Source organism: Danio aesculapii, chromosome 21 (genome assembly GCF_903798145.1).
Source record: "Danio aesculapii chromosome 21, fDanAes4.1, whole genome shotgun sequence".
In the NCBI taxonomy this organism is placed as follows: Eukaryota; Metazoa; Chordata; class Actinopteri; order Cypriniformes; family Danionidae; genus Danio; species Danio aesculapii.
In genome coordinates this window covers 38,036,830-38,062,871 of record NC_079455.1, presented here as the reverse complement: position 1 = coordinate 38,062,871, position 26,042 = coordinate 38,036,830, and the positions used below count along the sequence as shown (strand labels likewise).

At 36.7% G+C, this 26,042-nt stretch overlaps 1 protein-coding gene across 2 annotated transcripts in view; it reads left to right on the top strand.

Annotated features, from left to right (window-relative positions):
* The window catches only part of ap3b1a (adaptor related protein complex 3 subunit beta 1a), a 117,144-nt gene that overhangs the window by 25,053 nt on the left and 66,049 nt on the right, over positions 1-26,042 (top strand). The window contains exons 11-16 of one of the 2 annotated variants that reach the window (XM_056445931.1): positions 13,100-13,230; positions 15,213-15,348; positions 15,421-15,580; positions 23,831-24,026; positions 24,126-24,165; positions 25,209-25,309. In XM_056445931.1, the coding sequence (XP_056301906.1) occupies positions 13,100-13,230; positions 15,213-15,348; positions 15,421-15,580; positions 23,831-24,026; positions 24,126-24,165; positions 25,209-25,309 (764 nt within the window). Of the gene's footprint in view, positions 1-13,099; positions 13,231-15,212; positions 15,349-15,420; positions 15,581-23,830; positions 24,027-24,122; positions 24,166-25,208; positions 25,310-26,042 lie in introns of both variants that reach the window. The other variant, XM_056445930.1, reaches the window with a different exon arrangement.

Here is a 26,042-nt window from a genome sequence, read left to right as displayed (position 1 = left end):
ACGGGTCGAAGATCGAGTGCACTGGGTTATCGGTTGTATCTGGTATATATGCGAGGACGCCTCAGTACGGAGGTGGAGTTGACGACAGAGGGATTGGGAGATGAAGTTCCCTGCTGACCCGGAGTCGATGAGGGCTGTGACAAGGAGAGAAATAGAGGCAGTAGTTATTTGTACGGTGGTAGTAAGTGGTTTACATTGTTCAATATTCGTACTGAATACACTCACTGAAGTCCGAATGGGACGAAGGGGACACTCCATACGGGTGTGTCCACTGACACCGCAGTATAGACACAGACCCCGGGTCAGCCTCCTCTGTCGTTCCGCTGATGTCAGTCTTCCAGACTCTATTATCATGGGTTCTGGTTCTGGAGAGGCTGTTGACTCAGGCGATTGGAGGAGTGCAGACGAGGGGGTGATGGTGTCCTGTTGATAGGAACGAAGACGATCGGAACATCGGAGAGAATGTTGGATGAATCTCTCCAGACCCATTGTATCATCTAATGTGGCCAGTTGGATTCGGAGAGTGGGTTCCAAGCCGAGCCGGTACGTGGTCAACAACGATCTCTCATTCCATCCACTTGCAGCTGCTAGAGTGCGAAACCGGAGAGCATATTCCTGTGTAGATAGAGTACCTTGCTTTAGATGATACAGCTGCTCTCCAGCGGCTACTTCCCCATCAGAACGTCCAAACACCTCTTTGAAATACTCCGTGAAGGTAGTGATGGAATTCATGACCGGCCCGGCTTGGTTCCAGATCGTCTCAGCCCATTTAAGTGCAGGTCCAGAGAGTAGAGATACGATGTAGGCGATCTTTGACTTATCTGTGGGATATAGAGAAGGTTGCATTTCGAATATGAGGGAACATTGTAACAGAAAACCATTGCACTCCCCCGCTCCGCCTGAGTAGGGCGCTGGTCGGGCCATGGGACTGGAAGGAAGGGCCGAAGAAGAAACTGTGGAGGCGGAAGTGCTCGGTGCTGGTGGTGCGTTGGAAAGTGGAGCTGGTGGCTGTAGAATCCGCTTCAACTGGTCCACCAGCTCTTGAAAGTGATCGGGGGTGCTCATGTTGTCGTCGTTATGGGTCCGGGCTTCTGTTATGAAGCGGACAGGAGACAGAGGTAAGGAAACGTTAGGGTGTTTATTGAATGACAACAAGGAGCACATGAAGGATAGCCAGGAGGATCAGGAATGATGTTGGGGTCTTCTCCTCCGTGGCTGGGTAACAGGAATACACGAGGATGGACAGCACACACCAGATACAGCTGACAGAGGATGACACAGACTTGGAAGGACTGGAAGACAGGACGATACGGGAGGACCAGGAAGACTAGGGAGGAATACAAAGAGAACAGGTAAGTAAATCGTTTGTTTAGCTGAGGATGACTACGCTGAGTGGTCGCTCAGTTGTCCGCTTTCGTCGAGACGAGCCCGGACAATGAGCGACTGGAGTGCTGTGCTTTTATCTGGTGCTCGTGAATGTGATGCAGCTGTGTGCTCATTAGAAGTCAGGTGATGGTGATCTTCGTGAGTGGGGATCGTGAGAGCCTGACCAATCCGTGACAAGTACTTTCTCCGTCTGTTATTTCAATGTTATTACACATAACTCATTTTTGTCAGTTTTTTTATTTGTTTTATTTTCATATTTGTATTGTTTGGGTTTTTACCAAAATCAGATTTTTTACAATGATTCCATGTCAACAGCTCCTTTAGAAATATTATTCCCAGGAAAAAACCATGACGTGTTAAATACTTATTTCCCCCCACTGTATGTATTCACTAGACTTTGATTTGATGTCTTATGTCTCAAATTTAGTAACACAGGTTCTCTCTGGCCATTCAGTGATCCACATTTTAGCATTGGTACAGCTCAGAACATAAACATAAACAGCTCAGAACATTTTGCTCCCCCAAAATGTGAGCAATACCAAAGCGTTCCAATCTATATTATACAGTGGAAAATGCCATTCGGTGCATAACAAAACAGTGAAATAACCAGATTCAGTTTACCATCATGCTCTGTTTCTAAATTACACTACCGCGAACTCAAGAGTTCTGCTGACATCGATTTCTCTCACTTTTCTCTTATTTCATCACATCTCTCCGTTCCAGCAGGGCATGAGCTGAAACACAACACTGTCATGGGGATTCTTTCTTCCCCGCAGGCCCGTAAATATCAATACAGCACGCAGAAATACTCCACACCCCATCACCGTTATTTTTTACCTCAGACGGTTCTCTCCTGATAAGCAGCATGAATCTGGAGGCTACGCCTTCTGTTTTTCTGGGGTGGAATTGAATTGGTGGATTTTCTCTAATTTGATGATGGACTGAGGAATCTGGGAGGTGCATGTGTCCTGTTAGCTGGATTATATGAGACAAAGAGAGATAATATTAGATATTGTTTTATTATATTATCGTACTAAAAGCATAGGTGACTATTTTATCGTTTGCTATATACAGATAAACATTATCCTCATAAGAGTTGCTCTTATTGTGGAAATAATGATAAAACCTGCAACTGATCTGTGCAATGAAGTACATCTGCATTTGTGCAATACAGTTTTGCGTGTTTGAGATTTACCGACATACTGTCTCTATAAATTCGCTTCATAACATCAGCTGAGTGTTTGAAATGACTTCTTTTTGTGGCCAGATGTAGTTTATATCATAGAATAAGGAGGAAATCATACTGTTATATAGTATGCAGTACCATTATAAAGGCTTGGTCAATTAGCATTCCAGTTAAAGTATACTTTATTTACTTTAAGCTTAGCTTAGCATTATTGAATCGGATTAGACTATTAGCATCTCTCTCAAAAAAAAACAAAAGAGTTTCGATTATTTTCCTATTTAGGGTTTGCCCATTCTGAAGTTACATTGTGTACTGAGGCTGGCTGAAGATGAAAAGTTGCTATTTTCTAGGCTGATATAGAGAGTAACTATAGTCTCATTCTGTCATAATTAGCGAGAAAATTTGATGCCATATCTGTAGCAGGTGCAATCATATTACGCAGGGCCTGGAAATAGACCCGATAAATTGACCATATTTTCCCTAATTTTCCTTAAATTTACCGTTTATTTATCTATTACAAAGATTATGGTCAAGAAAAGACATTAAATTTAATTTAAAATAAAGCAAATGTATGATATAGGGATGGGCATATGGATATATAAAATATGGAGCAATTCATTAAGTCCATATCGCCCATCCCTATATCATACATTTTTCTTTATTTTAAATTAAATTTAATGTCTTTTCTTGACCATAATCTTTATTTAGGGGGTGTTCTCCTTCATTTTCAGAGCTGAAGTGATCTTCCAGTCAAAATTAGGAAATAAAAACATTTTTCTTTGGGCTTAGTACATGAAGTTACAAGATAAGAGTCAGAATTAATTAGAAAAATGATCTGAACTCTTCGGAACGCTCATTTTGAGGGAGATGCTAATGGTCTAATCTGATTCAATGATCTATGCTAAGCTAAGCTAAAAGTTCTCCTACCAAGACCCAGAGAGCAGCAGAATGGATTAAAAATGGTAAAACTGACCTGTTTGACTCAAGTGAAATTGTAAAGTGAGATATATATCATACCTTTCAATTTATTTTAAATTCATTTTAATGTCTTTTCTTGACCTGAAACTTTGTTTAGGAGGCATTTTTCTTCAGCTGCAGTGATCTTCCACTCAAAATAAGGGAAAAAAAAATTCTTTAGGCTTAGCACACAATGTTACAACATAAATGTCAAAATTAAAATGGGAAAATTATCGAAACACTTTGGAACTCTCATTTTTGAGTGAGATGCTAATAGTCTAATCTGATTCAATGATCTAGGCTGAGCTAAGCTAAAAGGGCTCCTGCCAGACCCAGAGATCAGCTGAATGGGTTCAAAAATGGAAGTATGGAAAAGAGTATTTCAATTTCCCATCACTAGGCCCACACAGAATCTGCGCGCACCGAATTCTGCAAGTTTCCGCAGATTTTTAGCCCATCATTGATTCTGTATATTTACTTGTATAAACATGTGTACATTTAGATTTATTCAGTTTTTAAATTAATTAAAGTAATATTGTTGTCTAACATGAAAATATGATTTATTTACAATACAGTGTGTAAAGTAATATTTTCTGTCTTTTAGTAGATAAATTATATAAGAGACTTGCTTTGTTTACCAAATTCACTTCTAATTTGATATGCACTGTAAACATTAAATAAAAGTTTAAAAGGTATTTCTTTTTTATTTAACATATTAAGGTTTTAGTTTTGATACTCCCAAAATCATTCTGCATAAATCCGCAGATTTAAAAAAAAAATCTGCGCAGAAATAGCAAAAAATGTCTGCAGATTCCGTCTGGTCCTACCCATCACCCATCCCTATATCACATGACCCATCCCTATATCATACTTTTGCTTCAGTAGTCTTTTTTTTTAACCAAAATCTTTGTTTAGGTGTTTTTCTTCATTCTCAGAGCTGCAGTGATCTCCCAGTCAAAATGAGGAAAAAAAACATTCACTCTGTAAAGCAACACTTCAATGTTTATTGACAAACTCAGTCAACTCAGCACGAGAAAAAAAGACAACACTTTCATTTCATTTGTTCACTTCAGACCCAGTAATGATCAATTACAGCACACAAAAATATTATTATTTTTCCTTAAAGTCCACATGAACTGAAAATTGTGACTTTTTTTTTTTCTAGATAAATAAGCGATTTTCCAGTACCAAGATAAACAGACTATTTATGAGAAAACAGTGGGCGTGGCTTGTTTTTTCAACTGCGAGCTTATTGGATGTAGTAAAGTAGGCATTTGATTCAGAAAGATCGGGAAAAGGGTTTGGAGAGAGTTATTACAATCTAACAGACACCTCATTCTCACAGTTTCTGTTTGTTGTCAAAACTAACATATGGAGGGGCGTGGTTAAGTATGTTAGTCGCGCCCAATACCTCAGAGAGACGTAATCTCAGAATTTAACTGAACACAATCAGGAAGCGCATTATCAGATTTAAATTTTAAGGGCAAATTAATTTTTCCCTTAATGACTTGCACAGATTAATTGTTCACCAACTAACTAGCAACGTGAGCTAACAAAATCATGTGGTTAGTTTTGATTTCATTTGTGCTTTAAATGTTTCTGTTTCTTTGGTGCGTAATTGAATTGTTGGATTCGCTGCGGTTTAATAACAGACAGATGAATCTGGGAGACCTGTCCGACCCTCAGACGCCCAAATGTCTCTTCGTTGTACATCCACACACTTCACCTGCAATTAAGCAGCAGTTTAAGCAGGAAGAGTGTGTTCCTCATTTGCTCCTGTATGGATGGATGGATGGATGGTTTGGGGTTTTTTAGCACTAGAATGAGCTGCGTGTGATTGATGCCGGCTGTCGCTGAGGGTAATTTTTGTTGTGCTGAGTATCGCTCTCGCTGCTTGCTAAAGCGTGTCCCGCTCTTAATAGGAGGTAATAAAGTTTGTAAAGCCTGATTATGCTTCTGTGAGATGAAACTCAAAGCGACATGTCTTTGTTTGTGAGGGTTTTTTTAAGTTATGAAAAGATGCAAGTTGTGACATCATAACCTGCTTTCTGTCATAAAGGTGACCTGTAAAATTTTCAGCTTTAGATGACAAGCTGTAGTGTTTTGTAACTGCGTACTGGTCAAACATGCCATGGAAAAAATTCTCAAATTAATTTCAGGAGCAATTTTCTTGCTTGTTTGAACATATAATAATTACAATATTACACAAAATGTTTTTATTATATATGCAAAGCTTTGTTGTGGATCTGTGGCAATGTTGAAAACATTCAAATAGTAGTAAAAAAAACCCAGAATAAATATCCAAAAAGCCAAATACAAAAAACTAATTTTTTAAAACAAATATTTTTAAAAATTGTATTCAAAAGTACAGCCTCAAATCAGAAAATGTTGGGACAAAATGGAAAGCGCAAATAAAAAAGAAAGAAGTAATTTCTAAATTTACTTTGACTTTATTTTATTGCAGACAATATGTCTGTAATAATACTAGGGCTGCTCAAATATGGAAAAAATCATAATCAGGATTATTTTGGTCATAATTGTAATCACGATTATTCAAAACGATTATCAGTTGGAGTCAAAATTATTCGCCCTCCTGTGATTTTTATTTTATTTATTTATTTATTTTTTATATTTTTTAATTTTATTATTATTATTTTTTTAATTTAATTTATTTATTTAATTTTATTTTTTATTATTATTATTTTTTAGTATTATTTTTATTTTATTTTTTAATTATTTTTTAATTATTATTTTTTTTTTTATAAATATTTCCCAAATTATGTTTAACAGAACAAGGAATTTTTCACAGTATTTCCTATAATATTTTTTCTTCTAGATAAATGCTTATTTGTTTTATTTATCTAGAATAAAAGCAGGTTAAATAGGAAACCTATTTTAAGGTTAATATTATTAGCCCCCTTAAGCTGTATATTTTTTTGAATGTCTGCAGAAGAAACTACTGTTATACAATTACTTGCTAATTACCCTAATTAAGACTTTGAATCACACTTTAATCTGAATGCTTTTATTTTGAAAAATATCTAGTAAAATATTATGTGCTGTCATCATAGCAAAGATAAAAGAAATCAGTAATTAGAAATTAGTTATTAAAACTGTTATGTTTAGAAATGTGTTAAAAAATCTTCTATCCATTAAACAGAAATTGGGGGAAAAGGGTCGCTAGTAGTTCAGGAGGGCTAATAATTCTGACTTCAACTGTATATATGCACAGTTATGTTCCTCCTTGTAAATGAGGAAGGGAAATATAAATACAATAGAATAAAAATATGAAACAAACTGTGCTTTAAGCATCTTCACTGTAAGAAAAAAAACTAGCTACAAAAGTCCTTCAGTCAAGAGCAGTGAGGGATTTTCTCCTTTGGTTGTTTGATTAATGATAAAAACAGACGGCAGCAGGAATATTGCACGCTGTCACTTTAAGAACAGTGCGGTTCTGATTAATAGATTCTCTTTTACATGTCGTTTGATTCTCAAGTCGTTTATTTATTATACAAATGAGGGTTAATATGAACAATCACTAAACACTGCGTTTTGACGCCTCTTTGACCATTAAAGCGCTCACATTAAGATGACTTTAGATGTGTGTGCTGTGCTCTGCTCTGTTTCTGAGGCTGAGAGCACACACACACAACAGCATGCGGTCTCATTCGCGCTTTTAAAACATTATTGATTCGAATGTACATCAATGAATTATGCGCATCCCGGCTGCAAACGTTACATTACAGTACGTGCTTTTAGGAATGTTGACGTGAAACTGAGCTTTGCAGAGCAACAAATGTGTACAACTGGAGGGGCGGTGTATGATGGGGCTGGTATATGATGCAATAATCGTTTATCTAGATGAATGTTTTTTCATAATCGTTAGAAGCCAAAATCGAAACTGAATTTTCGATTAATTGCACAGCCCTAATATGAACACAAAATATTTAATGTTTTGTCTGGTCAACTTCTTTTCCTTTGTAAATTTACATTCTTTCCTGTCATTCAGACCTGTAACACATTCAAAAAAAGTTTGGGTAGGAGCATTTTAGGGCTAGTAATCAGGTAACTTGGTTAAATAATGATGACTTGAAACAGGTGATTGTAATAATAATTTGGTACAAAAGCAGCATCTAAGAAAGATATAGTCCTGTAGGAGCAAAGATGGGCCGAGGATCGCCAGTTTGCCAACAAATATGTGAGTAAATTATTGAAACATTTAAAAACAATGTTCCTCAAAGTAAGATAGGAAGACATTTGGAACGTTCACCTTCAACAGTGCATAATATAAATAAAAGATTCAAGGAATCTGGAGGAATCTTTTGTCCTGTCTCTGTAATGCTGTTGCACTGTAGAAGCTTTGTCACGAAAACAAATTCCTAGTATGTGTAAACATACCTGGCAATAAAGCTCTTTCTGATTCTGATTTCTGATTCTGAGTTTTGGTGCATAAAGGACAAAGAGTGCAATTACTGTCATCTCTGATCCCTCAAGCGGCACTGCATCAAGAATCGTCATTCATCTATAAGCGATATCAACACATGGGCTCAGGACAACTTTGGCAAACCTTTGTCAAGTACCACAATCTGTAGTTACATCCACAAATGCCTGTTAAAACTGTACTGTGCCAAAAGGAAGCTCTATGGTAACGGTGTCCAGAAACGTCGTCAACATCTCTGGCCTCTGAGGTATCTGAGATGGACCATCACACAGTGGAAACGTGTCATGTGGTCAGATGAATCAGTATTTCAGGTATTTTTTGGGAGAATTAGATGCTGTGTGCTTCTGACCATAGAAGAAAAGGATCATCCAGACTGTTACCATGAACAAGTCCAAAATCCAGGGTCTGTCATGGTATGGCATTTTGTCAGTGCCCTTGGCAAAGGCAACTTACACTTCTGTGGTGGCACCATTAATGCTGAAAAGTACTTAGAGATTTTGGAGCCTTCTTTTCCAGGGACACCCATGTATATTTCAACAAGACAATACAAAACCACATTCTGCACACATTACAAAGTCCTGGCTGTGGAGGAAGAGGATACAGGTAATTGACTGGCCTGCCTGCAGTCCCGACCTGTCTCCAATAGAGAATGTGTTGCACATTTTGAAGGGCAAACAAAATGCGATGAAAAAAAGACCCTGTACTGTTGCTCACCATGAAGCTGTAGTCACACTAGAGTTTTGTGTGCAAAATTCTGTGTACGGCGCTGCGAAAAGGGGCGGGATTAAACAAGATGATTAGACATTTAAAAAAAGCGAGCGATTGCTCCATGAATTGCTCCATATTGCTCATAAATTTCTGTCCAGAGAGGTCATGTTTGATCCTCAATTGGTCTCACGCAGTCAAGTGATGCGATTTCGCAGGTCAGATTTCACCAAGCTTGAACTTTGCACCACAGCAACCTGCGAAACTGGACGAATGACCGTGCGTTTCCGGTCTGACACATTCGCATGCGTATGAATGGAAGTCTATGAGAAGAAAGGTTCAGTGTGACCGCAGCTGAAGACTTGTTTGCAAGAAGAATGAGACAAATGACACCTGAAACACTTCATCACTTGGTGTCTTCAGTCCCTAAGCATCTTTTCAACATTACAAAGTGGTAAATGCTTTATTGCTCCAACTTTTTTTGAAAGTGTTGTAAGAACCAAAATTGGAATACGTGTTTGAGTTTGAATAAAAAAAAAAAACAATACAAATTATGAGGAACACATTAAATAATGTTTGTTGTATTGTCTGCAATGAAATGCAAGTAAAATTACATCACTACTTTCTTTTTTTATTTGCGTTTTCCATACTGTCCCAACTTTTTCTGAATTGGGGTTTTAGAACTATGGAATAAAAAGAATGATCATAAAATAATTCTTACAATTACTAAATGAATTAGCCAAAAGTAAATACATGCATACAGTATACATACTATAATGAATAATACAGAATATGTAACTTTTTTCTTCACAGAATAAATCTTTATACAAAAAACTATATTTAAAAAACTGTTGAAAACTAAAAAAAAAAATTATATTAAAACATTCACAGTTTAAGTTGCAAGTCATATGTGGGTCCATGGCATCTAAAATAGCAAAAACATCTGATTTAGCATCTAGAAATAAACTTATAAGAAAATATTTACATTTATCAAACACACACAGACACACACACACACACACACACACGCACACACCACACACACACACACACACACACGCACACACACACACACACACACACACTTACACACACACACACACACACACACACACACACACACACACACACACACACACACACCACACACACACACACACACACACACAATATTAATAGATTCCTCTTTTTTTTACTTAAATAATGTTGGTTTTAAATCTGTGATGTGTGTCTCTGGTTTTGTCTCTGATGGGACTGCTTTTATTTTATTACGATAATTTCATGATTGTCCCCATGGTTACTGTAGATTAAAATAAATTAGTAAACATGCAGCCGTTAGCCTTTATTTCATTTATGCGGAGTAAATTTTATCCTGTATCATTTGCGAGACATTTAGCTGCTGCTGTCATTTTTAATAATCCTGCTTCAGCTCTTCTGTTTAGTGGCGTTTATCTTCTTATGTTTATATTTTGCAGAGCCAGAGTGAATATGTGTTCATATGCTATAGTAATTATGGGATGAACCCGGTGTGCTGTGAGAAGGGCACGCGGGAAGACCTGAATGCCGTGGCATTTCTGCCAGCTTAATGTCAATTACCCAGCAGGTCTTCCAAAGCCTTGTTAGGACAGTTATTGCTTTTTTTTGTTTATTATGACAAAGAACTACAGTAATATCCAGAGATGGAGGCAAAAGTTAGAAGCCTTGTAGCAAAACTTTTAAGCATCTGCATAAGGTTTCATTCATCTTGATTTTATTTTTATAGTTTATAATAATGGTAGAGTATAGTAAATTTAGTACATTTATTATTGACACATACATTTTACACACACATATATATATACACACACACACACAGAGCTGAAATTATTAGCACTCCTGTGAATTTTGTTTTCTTTTTAAATATTTCCCAAATGATGACTAACAGAGCAAGGAAATTTTCACAGTATTTCCTATAATATTATTTCTTCTGAAGAAAGTCTTATTTGTTTTATTTCGGCTAGAATTAAGCAGTTTGTTTGTTTGTTTTTTAACCATTTTAAGGTCAATATTATTAGCCCTCTTAAGCAATATTAGTTTTCAGTTGTCTACAGAACAAACCACTGTTACAACGACTTGCCTAATTACCCTAACTTTATCAGGGATCTGTCTTATGGTTGTTTAATTTTTAGCTTTGTGACAGAACTCTGACACTCACTCGTTTATTTTGTTTTCTTGAATGCACGGTTATCTTGAGCTGTGTGCTCATGTCTGTTATTTGTCGTGTGTGTGGGGCATGGCATTCAGATTCTGGCACTTCGTTCTACTGTGGTTTTGTGTCAGAATTTGGACGCTCATGCTCCATGTCTGTTTATTTGTTTGATATTTTGCTTTTGTCTGACATTCTTCATGTCTTTGTGCAGTGGGTGACACTTTAAAATGAGCATTACCGCCGCGTCTTGTACCGCTGTCGCTCTAAAGGAGTAAGAACATGTTTTTAGGGCTAACCGCAGTATGAGACTATGCCGCCACAGGGCACAAATGGACGTGATGTGGAACTGACAGAAATATACAGAAGCTGTAAATACCCTCATACTTGTAAATGAAGGTGAAATAATGAAACAAAGCATTATAATTTCTTCATTAATCATTAAAAATCTGTTAAGCTTTAAATGAGGAATGAGGATTCATTTTGGAAAGTAAAGTTAAAGAAATAAAAGACAACTAAAATGAACGTACAAGCATGCATACAAATAAGTAGACCTAAATAAATAAATTATATATATATATATATATATATATATATATATATATATATAGAGAGAGAGAGAGAGAGAGAGAGAGAGAGAGAGAGAGAGAGAGAGAGAGAGAGAGAGAGAGAGAGAGAGAGAGAGAGAGAGAGAGAGAGAGAGAGAGAGAGAGAGAGAGAGAGAGAGAGAGAGAGAGAGAGAGAGAGAGAGAGAGAGAGAGAGAGAGAGAGTGTTTTATTTTAAAGTGATAGGACTCAGACAAAATAAGCTTTTTCATTTATGTTTTCATTTCATTTACATTTTCTTTGTTGATTACATTTAACCATCTCATTTTATGTCTCAATTATTGTACATAAATAATAAATGACTAATTAAATAAGCCTAACTAAACATCTCTTTAAAGTGTTACCAGCAAACACTGAGAAACAGTCCGGCGCATGGTCTAAAGACCTTTTAAGTTGAACGCTACCTCATCAAAAGCATAAAAATTAATTGACCTACCTCAAGCAGATCACTTAACTTATAATAAAAATAGTTTTGCCGCAGGACGTAAATTAATTAATTTCAATAATATAGTTTCAGTTTAGTTCAGTATTTTATATATATATATATATATATATATATATATATATATATATATATATATATATATATATATATATATATATATATATATATATATATATAAACTTTTTAATCTATTAATGGCTCATTATTTTTTCTGTGGTCTTTTCAATTTCAGTCACCTTGCATATGCGAGTGAAATAAAATGCACGCATAACAGCATTAAAAAGAAAAAAGCAGTGAAAAGTTATAGCTAATTCATCAAAATTGGCTATATGAAAATACTCCTGAAGTATAAAAAACAATACACCTTGTCAAAATATAAGCTATTTTTATATAGGCCTACTATAATTAAAAGAAAGCTGCAAAATGGGCTATATTATTTTAATTCTAGCCTATATTATTTTAATTCATTTCCTCTGTCTTCGTCACTTGCTAGTTCAATGCGAGCATGCTGCGCGAGATGAGAGACAACAAGGCAATATTGACCTTTTTTTATAGGCTATAGGCTACTACAGTATATAATGATTTAGTTTTTTTACATATAGTATTGCATTAGTTTACATAGACGTTTTATAGTTTACATAGGCCTAAAATGAACGCCTCTGTTCGGTGCGTAGTTATTATTTAAAACAAACCTGCGTGTATGTGGAATGTGTTTGCAGTTGTTTCAGTTTCTTTCACATGGTCGTTTATTATCTGTGTGCTTTGTTTTTGTGTTAGCACATGGCCATGTGCTCATTTGTCTATTAGTCAGACCCTTGCTCATTTTGTTCATTTGCCTCACCTCATTCTCCCAGTGTGCTCTTGCTGATTTTAAGTTATGTGATGTCTGTTTTTCTGTCTGGTTTGGTTTTATTTTATTTTATTACTTACACACTTTATTTTTATGGTCCGTTTGAGTATTAGTAGACTGTCTGCTTAATATCGGTTGTTACTGCTCCTTCAACAGACATTTAACTGACTATAAGCAACTTTGCAAGTACATGTCAGCTTACATTAACCCCAATCAACAGTCTACTTATAAATGGTATCCAGTATTACAGGTTCTCAGTCAGCATGACATCACACTGTGTTTGATGACATCAGCATGTATATTGCTCTTAATCTTTCTCTTCTTCCTCTGTCTTTCAGATCGTGATCGATATCAGCTTGGCACACTCTCTCATACGCTCAATTCACAGGCCACCGGGTACCTGGAGCTTTCCGATTGGCCGGCTGCTGCTCCTGACCAATCCGTGAGAAATGTGGAGGTAGTGGAACCGGTAAGACAATCCTTTTCTATTATTGCCTGGTTTTAACGCTAAAATTCTTTCACATGATCATTTAAATAATGTTCTGTTTTTTGCACAAACCGATTGTTTGACTATAGTGTATCATCAAGAGCCATGGGTGTTACTTTGCTTTTGCTAGCTTTTGTATACTTTTTTTTTTCTTTGATAAAATTAAAATGATTAAAAATTACAAAAATTCAAATGATTAAAAATGCCAAAATGATTCGTTGTGAATATATATATATATATATATATATATATATATATATATATATATATATATATATATATATATATATATATATATATATATATATATATATATATATATATATATATAATTATTATTATTATTTATTTATTTATTTTTTTTTATTATTTTTATATTATATTATCATAAGACTTTTTAAATGTAACTCAACATCTTAGATTGCACTGATTAAAAAAACAACAAAAAAACAAGCCAAAAAATAACAACATTTGTGATCCTGAACAAAAAAACCTGCCTTATGTTGCAGAAGTATATTTTTGGCAAAATGGTATGGGTCAAAATTATAGATTTTTCTTTTATGCCAAAAACCTATATTGCATAAAGATATTAAGCTAATTTTCTACTGTTAAACTACAAAATTTTGACTAGCGATATCCATTGCTAAACATTTCATTTAGACAAATTTGAAGGTGACATTTCTCAATATTTAGATTTTTTTGAACCCTCATATTGTAGATGTTAAAATTGTTTTTTTCTCCCCAAATGTTGTCCTATCATCAACAATTAGGAGGCTTCAGTTTACTGTTGTTTCCATGACAGTGAATAAAGTGATATGATTAGCGTTATTGCAGAAGCAGGTACAATTATAAAAGTTATGTCTGCACATTATTTAAGTTGACTTTGATTTTCCGGTGAGCATGTGTGGTACATGCATAAGCAGATAGAATAGAGTGAGGTATAAAAGGGGCCCTTATATTCAAAAATCACCTTTATAAGGGGTTAAAAGCAGTAGTGTGGTAACAGTGTGTGAATACAGCCAGCATCTAAGGGTAAAAATTTATTCATTCTACATTCTTATAATCACACTTGATAAAACAGTTTGAAGAAATACATTGATTGACAGCCCTGAGTGAGAAGCAGCCGTCCACCATTAGCATTTTGAATCTGCTTCTGCGGTGGCACATTGGCATTTATAGCTCCGCCCTCTTTTGAAAAGAGCACAATCTCATTTGAATTTAAAGTGACAGTCACAAAAATGGCACAATTTGGATCAAAGTCTAAAAGAGGCAGTTTCAAAGAGTTATCAAAAGTTTTTTGTGTGATATTTTGAGCTGAAACTTCACATACACACTCTAGGGACATCAGACTTATTTTAAATCTCGTAAAATAGGGCCTAATAGGTCCCCTTTAAGCTATTTAGAACTTTTGCACAGGCTCTACTCTTGTGTTTTGTTTGACGCAGCAAAAACTATCCATCCTATTCATGGCGCAGTGAAATAAACACAATATAAATAAATATATTATTGTATAGCGTGTCCAAAAAAGTGTGTGTTCTGCATCCAAAAAAAGCATAACCCTATTTTTATATAATTTTTATTTTAACAATAATTTTTGGTGGCCGGTGCATCCCTACTTAAAATGCTACCAGTTGTTGGCTTGTATTTTATGAATCAACATAGACCACAGTTTCAGCTAAAAATCACAGTGTGGTGATGTCATCAGGTCTTAAATGATAATAACCTGATGCTGATGATACACAGGGCAACTCTTTGGGCAATGTTACCAGGCAGTTTTGCAAAGCAATTGTGCTTGGCTACTTTTCTACTAAGAATGGGAAAGAAAATTACCCTAATTAGTTACCCCATTTCTCACCTGGTTACCCATTTATGGCGCTTTTTCCCAAAGTTGACAAGCAACATTGCTCAGAAAAGTTGCCCTGTGTATCATGAGCATTACTTCATGTTTTTGTTCTTTGTGGCAGGTGAAAGACTCTGGAGCGCCGTCACTTGGTAAATCCAAAGCTGGTAAATCTAAGGAGAAGTTTTACTCTGATGAGGAGGAAGAAGAAGAGGAGGATGAGGAAAGCAATAGTGAAGACAGCAGCAGCAGCAGTGAAGGTTTGGATGTGAAATAAGAGCTTGTTTTTGCAACTTTGCAACTCGTTTTAACCTGTTTGTGCGCACATGCAGAGTCAGAAAGCGGATCTGAGAGCGAGGAAAACAGCGAGGATTCAAACAAGAGCAGTTCCAGCCAATCAGAGAAGAGCTCCAGTGAATCAGACGCTGACAAGAAGAAGAAAACTCAGAAAAACAAAAAGATACAACAGCAGAAACCAGACAATAAAAAGAGGTACACGTCTTACTCAACATCTAAATGAACCAATCACGAATTTGCAACCCAAATCGATTACATAAACTTAATATTTACAAATTTAGGTGGACTGAACATAAAACAATTAAGTTTCCCCCCCAAAAAAAACAAATATTAAGAATTGTGTTGTTTTGGCTCATTTTAAAGAGCCCCTATTATACATTAAAAAAGGGTCAAATTTTGGTTTTATGGGTCTCCAACAGCAAGCTGATATGCATGCAAGGTCAAAAAACACTTTCATTGTCTTATAATATACATTTATTTTTACAAAATTATTCCAGCGACTCCCATATGATTCGTTCAGAGATTCATTTGTTCTGAACTCCTCCTTAGCGTAAAGTTAATCAGCGCTGATTGGACCGATGACAATCTTTTGCGATTGGTCGACAGCATTCAGCGTGAGACACAGTGAAATGCCCAGCACGGCTTATCAACAATATTGAAGTAGTCAGTGCAGAGTGTATGTGTGAGCATACCTGCCAACACACCTGTTTTTCCTGGGAGTCTCCCGTATTTCAGATCCATCTCTCCTGCCACCCTCCCATTTTGTTATTTATCCCAGAAAACTCCTGTAATTTCAACAGCTGATGGTGGCCATAGCAACGACAAACAGCAATGGAACGCGAGCTCACAAACGCATTTAAATCCGTAAACAAAGCGGCATGCGTCGCATTTTCAACGTGACATTAGATGCGATATGAGAATATAAAGAGTTAACCGGATACAATACAAGCAGTTACAAGTAACAAAACACAATTAAATACATCATTTGCAAGCTAGAGAAAACAAGGAGGCAACAATTTTAATCACACTTACATACACTTGTGAAATGGAGAAAGAAACTTGTCCATTATCTGTGCACTGTGAAGTTCCTGTCAAGCTCTGACAAAGTTTCCATACACCAATAGTCTTTTCTGATCCTTCCTTTAACAAACAGCCAACGAATCCCCCATTTTAAGCGTGTAGATTTCACAAGCACTCGTCAAAAAAATGACGAGAACACAGCACAAGGCTGGGGCTATAATGCTGAGGTATTTTTCAAAACTAAACCTCAACCACTGACTCTTCACAGTTTCATCTTTGGGTAGAGAAAATAACACCAACTTTCCCTCACACTTCCAATAATATCCAGCTGAGCACAGCGTCTACACAACTTGATTCATTCGGGATCTGCTACAGTGTTTGTCTTCCTCTATTTCTTTGCTACTGTGTTGTGTGGGCGGGATTCAATTTTCCCGGGTTTGCGCGAGCAACAATTGGGCGGGGCTTAAGTTTCATATCAACGTCTCGCAGGCCTGGATTGGCTAATTTTTTGGCCATGAGGGCCGGTGTCCCTGGCTGCTTGCGCTCTCAGCAGTCGCACAATTTCACAATTTTTTATTGTTTATTATTATATAGGTTTATTATTAAAGTTCAGAGATATAACTGATGTACCTCAGGGGTTTTCCTAAATGAAACGGTGAATATAAACATAATCATGAAAATCTTAATAAAGGAATCAACACATTAGGGTGTTTATTTGCTGAAATTGGTATTAAAATCTTTTTTTTTGTATTGTGCAACATATATTTGTAGAGTCTTGCATAGTATATATTGTGAAAAGGGGAAAAACAATAAATCGCTGTATAAATGCTGTAATGTTTAAATAATTTTTGGTTAAAGATGCGTGAGAGTCATGTGACCATCTGGAAGAACGCAGCATCTCATTTCTCACAGGATGCGTTCTTTGTCCTCGCGGTCTCCCGAGTTCATTCTTCCGAGGTGATCTGGCTAGACTGAGAACGGACTTGCGTTCTTGGAATTGAGAAACAGCCACACACCTGGTCTAGCTAATCAAGCTCTTACTAGGCTTTCTAGAAACATCCCTGCAGGTGTGTTGAGGCAAGTTGGAGCTGCAGACCTCTCGGACCAAGATTGAGAACCCCTGGTCTAGTAGATTTTGTAGTGTTTAAATCTTCTCATAATATAATAAAAAACAAATACTTTTATTCTGTAAAGATGCGTTGTCTTGCAAAACTAAGGAGTAAAGCAATTTAAATCTATTTAAAAATATTTATATTTTATGATTTTATGATGACTTCCATATAAATATATAGCATTTGAACAGTAAATCACCACATTTGAATGATTTCCTAAGGGTTGTTTAACACTGAAGATTTGAGTAAAGATGCAGAGAATCACAGTTTAAATGACTTTTTTAAATTGTAAAAATATTTCACAATTTTACTGTATTTTGGAATAAATATATACCGCCATGGCGAGCATAAGACATTTAAATATATATATATTTTGTAATTATAATGCATATCAACCTTTAGTGGTCTGAATTCCAGCACTTTATAATTACATCTAATGCTAGTGCTAATTTTGACGTGCTTGCGAGCAGAAATATATAGACAGATGGTGTGTGAGATTGATTTTGGCCCTTTTAAACGTGCATGGCTGTGTTGTCCTCAAGTGTGCACACAAGTGAATGCACAACGTATAACTTAAAACGTTTTATGTATGTGCAGCAGGTAAATAATGTGTGTGTTCAGTGTGTGTTTGTGTGATTGCGTATGCGGCAGCATAAAACGTGACTAATAAAATGTGGCACCAATAATCTCACCCTCCATCTGTTCATATGCACACATTCTCGCTCTCTCTCTCTCTCACACACACACACACACACACACATGCAAAGACTAAGCAGTTAGGGCTTTTTTTTCTCAGTAATTTAGTTTTCTAATTATCTTTTTATTATATTTTATGTTTACCATTAACATTTTAACCCATTCTTACCTGTAGTTATTTTTGCAATTACACTAATATTAATAGAAATTTTGAAATCAATATAATTAGCTAAATTTTTTTACATTATTTATTTTATTTTGAGTTTGAGCTGCGAGACTTTCTGAAAGATAAATGTATTTATTGTAATTCTGTGTTCACACCAAACGCGGCATGTGCGAATAAATTGTGCTATTCATGCGTAAATGGAAGCGTGAACATTTTGGGCTCTATCATACAACGGGCGCAATAAGGCGCAAGACGTGTTTTGCGCGATTTGTTGCTATTTTCAGACCAGCGCAACCCTAATTTTTCCATTTTGCGCTACGTTGTTTAAATAGCAAATCCATTTGTGCCATTTTGTGGACACATGGGTGTTCTGCTCCATAAAGGAGGTGTGTTAAGGCACATTGTTGGCGCGTTGCTATTTTGAAGATCTGAAATAGATCACGACATTGACCAAGTAAAAGCTGGTCTAAAGTCCAGCGCAGAACATGTTAGTTATGCACCTATACAGGTCCAAATGCTTTATACACACAGGATGTACAGCAATACACAAATATCTTTACAAATGAAAAAAATTAAAGGATTAAAATGTTACAAAAAATATTATTTACTACATAGATATAAAAACCACTGCCTTCATGCCTTCATGTCCGGGGTGCCTTTTTCATGACAGTTTGCTTTTGTATAATGTTATTATCGTTATCAGTATTATTTATTATATGCATATTTATATTTGTTTTGACAAAAACAAGTTCAGATTTGTCCATTTGTCGGGTTTTGGGGACGTATGCATCACCATATGGGGCATCAGAACAGGACGTGTGTTTGGAAATCTCAGTGTTTTTGACCACACTTCGTTATTATTGTTCATTTATTCGTTTGCTGGAAATTAGAACTGAATTTAGAAACCTTTTGACTCAAATTAAACATGTAGGCTAATGGATGTCTTTAGTGCAGTGAGTAAAACACCGTTTCCTGAAAGGAGTAAAGTAAAGAGTAAAAGTAAAGAGAAAGTAAAGAGGCTGAATGGAGGAGGCTCGTTCCTTATCCACACTGCAGACAGTCTGTTTAACTGTTTTCTCGCTAGTGAAGCATTCAGTTTTTCCTCTTGCAAAGTCCGCCATGTAAATAGCAAATGCGCCATGGTGCGACGCAACTGACTCTTAAAGGGAATGGGAGATGAGACTCTGAATGGTTTAATTCACATTATGCTCAAAACACCCATAACTCATTAAGAGAATAAGCACAACCCTGTTAGACCGTGCGTCAGGGAGCAATGCGTATTTTTCCATCCTTAAAATAGCAAAAGTGGATTCGGACATGCCCTTAATGCTTTTGCACCCTGCGCTTGCTTTAGACTTTGCGCCTAGATCATTAAAATAGAGCCCTTTGAGTTCACTTGCTTCATTCACTCGTCAAATTCGCTTCATTTGTGCGTCAAATTCATGTCACGTGAACTTCACACGTGAAAAGTGTGGATTCACGTCATGGGCAGGGCTTCTGTCTGCTCAGTCACACTAGCTTCATTGCTAAATGGCTAACATGGATTTTATTGAGATAGTAGCTGTGCTTTATGTGCATTAGGAAGGCTGAAAAACAATGTAGGTTCATTCAACGCCGTGTCCACTAGATACTTTCTGAGGGGCACCCAGCTCTGTAAGTTCCTCAACTCCTCCAGAAACTATACCTGGATGATGGAGGCTTTCAGCGGGGATTCAGACTGAGCCAAGTCCAGTTTGATGAGCTGTTGTCACATGAGGATTTCCCCTCGGGACACTGACAACAGGCACTTTGTCATAATCACAACCCTGCAAAAGAACTGGTTAACGCCATCTGAAGTTCAGATTTTCAAACTCAAACGATTCGCATGATATGTGCAAAAATGCTCAACTCAAGCGCGAGTGATTTACATGTTAAGTCAATGCAAAGACGTGAAGACATTGTGCGGTGCGATTCATGCAAATGACGCGATTCGTGGTGCGATTCGTATCTTTGCTTTGACTTAACATGTAAATAACTTATGCTTGACGCTTCATCCGCGTCGGGTGTGATCGCAGCATAACTCTGTAATAGCCATGCTTATGAATGCATCTTTTTTTTTAAAAATGCAATTTAAATAATTTATTGATCGTTTTGAACTACTGACATCATTTATCAAGATAAAAAATTGATAAATGAAAAAAATCTTTAATTGAATAATTTATTGATGCATTTTAAGTATCAAAAGTCACTTACAATTATATGTATTTTCAGGCCATAAACACACACACACACACACACACACACACACACACACACACACACACACACGATCAACACCTTGCACACACTGTTGATTGCTGTGATGTAACATTTCTGTAGTTGACCCTGCTCAATTCATTAGAGCCTATAATTAAACAGCTAATACCCAAACACACACACGCACATGTGTGTATGATGCACACTTTGCCTGCTTTGTTTATTCTGCCATTGTGCATAATTTAAGGCTCTCGTCCACATCCTCAAGTACCGTGAAATGCTCTCATTAATAAACACACAACCTGCTTTAATGCTGCCGTTGAAGTGTGTGTGTGCGCGTGTGTGTGTGTGTCACTTGCTCTGAGCAATTGAAATCAAAAGGCCAAATTAATCCATCTAATCATCTCACAATTAAACAGACATTGTTCCCTCTGCTAATTTAAACAATCTCCTCTCTCTGTCTGTATCAGGCAACGTCCCTTCAGATGTTTCGACAGTGAATGTTCCTTGCTGTTGGCTTATTGTTTAACACTTTTATAGGTTGTTAAATTTGACCCAGGAATAAATATTTAAACATGTAACTAAATTGCTTGCAATGGTGGTCGCTGAATAATTCCGCAACTTCCTGGCTACAATCCTAAGTTATTTTTGTTGTTTTAATAGAAAAGCATTAGTGTAATTTGTGGCTCTTGACCACAAGACCGCCTTAAATAGCATGGGTATATTTTTGACTATAGAGGTGGCAATTCCCAGAAATTTGCAGACAGTTTTGCGAAAAAAAAAAATATATATAAATATAAAAATTGCACAAACGTACTTTTTCTTTCTTTTAGATTTTACTTACTGAAGAATCTGAAATGTACAGTACCTCACTCAGGACATGCGTTAGGGCTTCCTCTACCATAATACACCTAAAACACGGACTGCGGTAAAGCTCATTGCAGGGAAGCATTTTGTCTCGTTTACTGCAGGAAAAGTTAAATGAAAGCATTTATCGATTTCACATTGAACATCATAATACCAGCCATACATATAAAGCACAAATAATGTCCTTCAATTTTGTCATGTCCATTGGTCGTCATCCTTGAACCAATATCCATCATTGTAAGCTGCTTGCCGTTCTGTCCGTTCTATTGCTCGCACTTTTTTTGCCGTCTGAAGTGCGTCAAATGCACTAAACAGTCAATATGCACCACCGGATGTCTAGTTGCGTCTTTGAGTTGCCTACACATTTACTTGCGCTTCATACGCATCTGCTTACTGCACAGGCTGCAACCCAACCCCACCCCCCCCCCCCCCCCCCCCCCCCCCCCCCTCCATGTAATGTAATGATTGTGAGGGCGCAGGTGAGACATAATTTTTCGAGAGACACTCAAATTATCAAATTAGGGTTGGGCTTTGTTGACCAATTTGGCATGGTACAATGTCTAATGTGAAACATCGCGAAGGACGATGGCATCGTCGTTATAGGTGGTGGTGAATTTAATATTTATAAATAATTATTTAATTCATAACGAATTAATTATTTGTAGCCTACCGTTTCAACTACCTTACCCGCATGGTCTTTGTTTTAGCCATAACCAAAATCATAAATAAATGAAGATACAATCACTTTCCGCGGGACTCTGACATGAATAGGCAGAGTGATCTGTGTCGTTATAATGGCGTTGACAAACTTGGTTGGTAAAAAAGTTGCACAACCAACAGTATCTGAGGTTTTCGCTAAAAAGTACAAGCGTGAAAGCGAAAGATTGAAGCAGTGTACTGACCATCTGACTGCCTGGACCCACTGTCTTGAGCGCATGACAGTGTGTATGTGGTCACGTGATGTGCATTTTCAGCGGTAGTGTAGACGAAGAGCTGTGGATCATTTTGTTCTTAAATGCCATTTTAAAACTAAGACGTATTAGTGTTAACGGGCCCTCGGTGTGTATTTTTCACAAGCGGATTTGCGACAAGGGCGGGGCGAAGGATCACGATGCCAGCTCAGCATCATGGTGTCTATCGGCGATGGACGATGGCATCGTCTATCGGCCAACCCTAACTCAAATACATCACGTGCGCTGCGGATGAACATCTATAAGTCATGTAAAACAATTCATTGCAAACTGAAATAAATATATTTTGATAAAATGGTTTAGAATAGGATGTTTTATGAGATTATTCACATTTGTTGCGATTATTTTGCGTTTAGTTAAGAATTTTGCAGGATCACAAAAATTTGTGACTTTTTGTTGATTTTGCGTTGGATTCAGCGATCGCGGATTCGCGAAAATCTATGGGGTCTGATTAATAGTCAAATTCATATCAAAGAAAAACAAGATGTCTGTTATATGGGAGTATTTTGGTTTTAAAGTCACAGACACCGAACAAAAACAGATCATTTGTAAGAGCTGTTGCAGAATTGTTGCTTCAGCACGAGGAAACAACCAGCACCTAAAAAAGCCCCACAGGCGGCTATATGAGTAGTGTCTTGCTAAAAAGTCAACTAAAAGTATTGCCAGTGACACTCAATATAGTAGCTAGCAACAGCACAGTACAATTTTAGAGTTGTTTGCAGCTGTTACACCATATGAAAAAACATCACAAAGGCACTAGGAGATAACTAACGCCATAACTCACTACTGTTTGCTCTAAAGAAAAATTTGTGTTTCATTTCTAAATATTTATTTAAAAATTAGAATAAAAGTTGGAGTTAATATCTTTTCAGTTCCTCGTTTAACTAACACGTACTGCATTTTAGCAGTAAGAAGCTACGATACAGAATATTAAGCTGAAGCTTGACTACATAATTAAATCGCAAATCAAATCGAAATAAAAAATCGCAATTAGATATTTTCCCCAAATCGCACAGCCCTACTGACAATGCTATCCCTACTAAAATGCATGACGATGTTTAGTTTGCAATTGCTTGAGTAAACTAAGGCAACAGTTGTAAAGGCTCCGCCCTCATTTTGAAAGGGGGTGGAGTTCAGCAGCTCATTTGCATTTAAAGAGACACACAGGAAACAAAAAGTACTTCAGATTCTACCCAAGGAAAGGAAATAACAGCATATTATGATGAAAGATATTTAGCAGAAACTTGACTGATGCATTTTGTAGACAGTCTGTAGATATGAATTAGTGTTTACTGGATGCATCTTTAATTTAAGATGATCAATTTGATTAGTGAACTCAAATATATGCATTGTCTGTTTGTGTGAACGCAATTGACAGGAAGCAGAAGAATGGGAATGCTGGAAAGAGTGAATCCAGATCAGAAAGCGAATCAGGCTCTGGGAGTTCATCGTCTGAAAGCTCGTCTGAATCCGGATCGGAATCTGGATCAGAATTGGAGTCGGATTTAGACTCAGGAACAGATCAAAAGAAAAACACAAAGTCTAAACCTGTTCAGTCCAAACCTGTCGTTAAGGTGAGATTGAGAAAAAAAAGCACATTCAGCTATGAATTTTTGCTGTGTACTATATATGCATCCATGTTTAAATGTAACGCTTGTGTGCATTTTCAGCAGGTTGAGAAGAAGGAAGTGTCTTTGCTTGATCTGGATGATTGTAAGTTTCTTTCTATACAGATTCATTTCTGTGTTATCCTTGATAATTGAACAAAATACTGTGCTTTAGAAGGATTTTCTACTGATAAATAATATGACTTGTTTTGTTTATGTACATGAATTTATAATCATATATACACTCACCGGCCACTTTATTAGGTATACCTTACTGGTACCGGGTAGGGCCCCTTTTGCCTTACAAACTGCCTTAATCCTTCATGGCATAGGTTTAACAAGATACCATCTCAAGGTTGGATGTGTTGTGTGTTCAGAGATGCTCTTCTGCAGACCTTGGTTGTAACGAGTGATTATTTGAGTTACTGTTGCCTTTCTATCAGCTGGAACCAGTTTGACTACTCTCCTCTGACCTCTGGCATCCACAAGGCATTTGCTCCCACAGAACTGCCGCTCACTGGATATTTTCTCTTTTTCAGACCATTCTCTGTAAACCCTTGAGATGGTTGTGCATGAAAATCCCAGTATATCAGTAGTTTCTGAAATACTCAGACCAATCCGTCTGGCACCAACAACCATGCCACGTCACTTAAATCACTTTTCTTCCCCATTCTGATGCTCGGTTTGAACTGCAGCAGATTGTCTTGACCATATCTGCATGCCAAAAAGCATTGAGTTCCCACCATGTGATTGGCTGATTAAAAATTTGCATTAACAAACGGTTGGTCCGGTGTACCTAATAAAGTGGCCAGTGAGTGTAAATATTCTGTAGTCATATTTAGATTGTGCCTTTTAGCTTTACAATTTAATTAGGGACCTTATACTCATTTTCTGTTCTAAAACTTAGGTAAAATGAGTAATAAATATATTAAATGTGGCCAACGGTGGATAAAGTTGTTAAGGTATTCACCAGTATCTAAGAGCAAAGTCAAATTAGACACAATACTACACATAACATATAAGAAAATGTTCTGATCTCATTTGATTGAGCTTCAAAAGGTCTAGCTGAGCAGCACATTAGGTTTTGGATCAGAACCAATAAATGCTTTGATTTATTAGTGGGTTTTAATGTCATTGTTGTGTTTGCAGTCGCTCCCACAGCAGTGACGACACCCAAAAGCTCCATCTTGTCTCCTAGTCTCCTGTCTGACCTACAAGGGCTCTCAATCTCACCCACATCAGCCTTACAGGTGTGTGTTTGTGTTCTTCTGACTTTTTATGTTTCTGCAATGCTTCATTCTGATTGGTCATTGAGTCATCTGAGGTGTAACGGATCACAAATCTCAAGGTTCAGATCACTGCGGTTTCTGAGTCACGGGTCGGACCATTTTTTGGATCAGCAAAACATTGCTGCTAGAAACTTTTGGTTTTAACAAAAATAACAACAATCAAGAAATAACCAGCTGTATAAAAAAAGTTAAATATTCAATACTGTGAAAAATGATCTTTGCTACTGTTGCTGATGAATGTTAAATGTATGAATCTAACATTATAATCTTTATATTTATATTTTTTTATTTGATAATTCAATTCACTCATACAACTTTGTTTCATTACTAGGTGTATCATTTTTGAAGAACTGTTTAGTGACATAATTTTGATGATTGTTTGTTCGACAACTATTGAGTATGATCCGTAAGGTTTATAGGGTCAACTGTGATCCGTTACACCCCTAAGTTGTTTGTATAAAATGGTGAGTGGGCTTGATAAACCACCTCTAGGAGACACTCTTTCCTTTCCATATGCACCAGACACTTTCCTACAAACCCACTCTCCATATTCCCTCATATACGCATCTGACACGTTAGAGATAATGGACATCCAGGAGGTTATATTCGTAGAAATACTATCGGGGCAAAGCGGAGGGCAGTTGTATTAGACTTAAGGGCTTTATTCTGTTTAAACAACCATCATAGATGTACT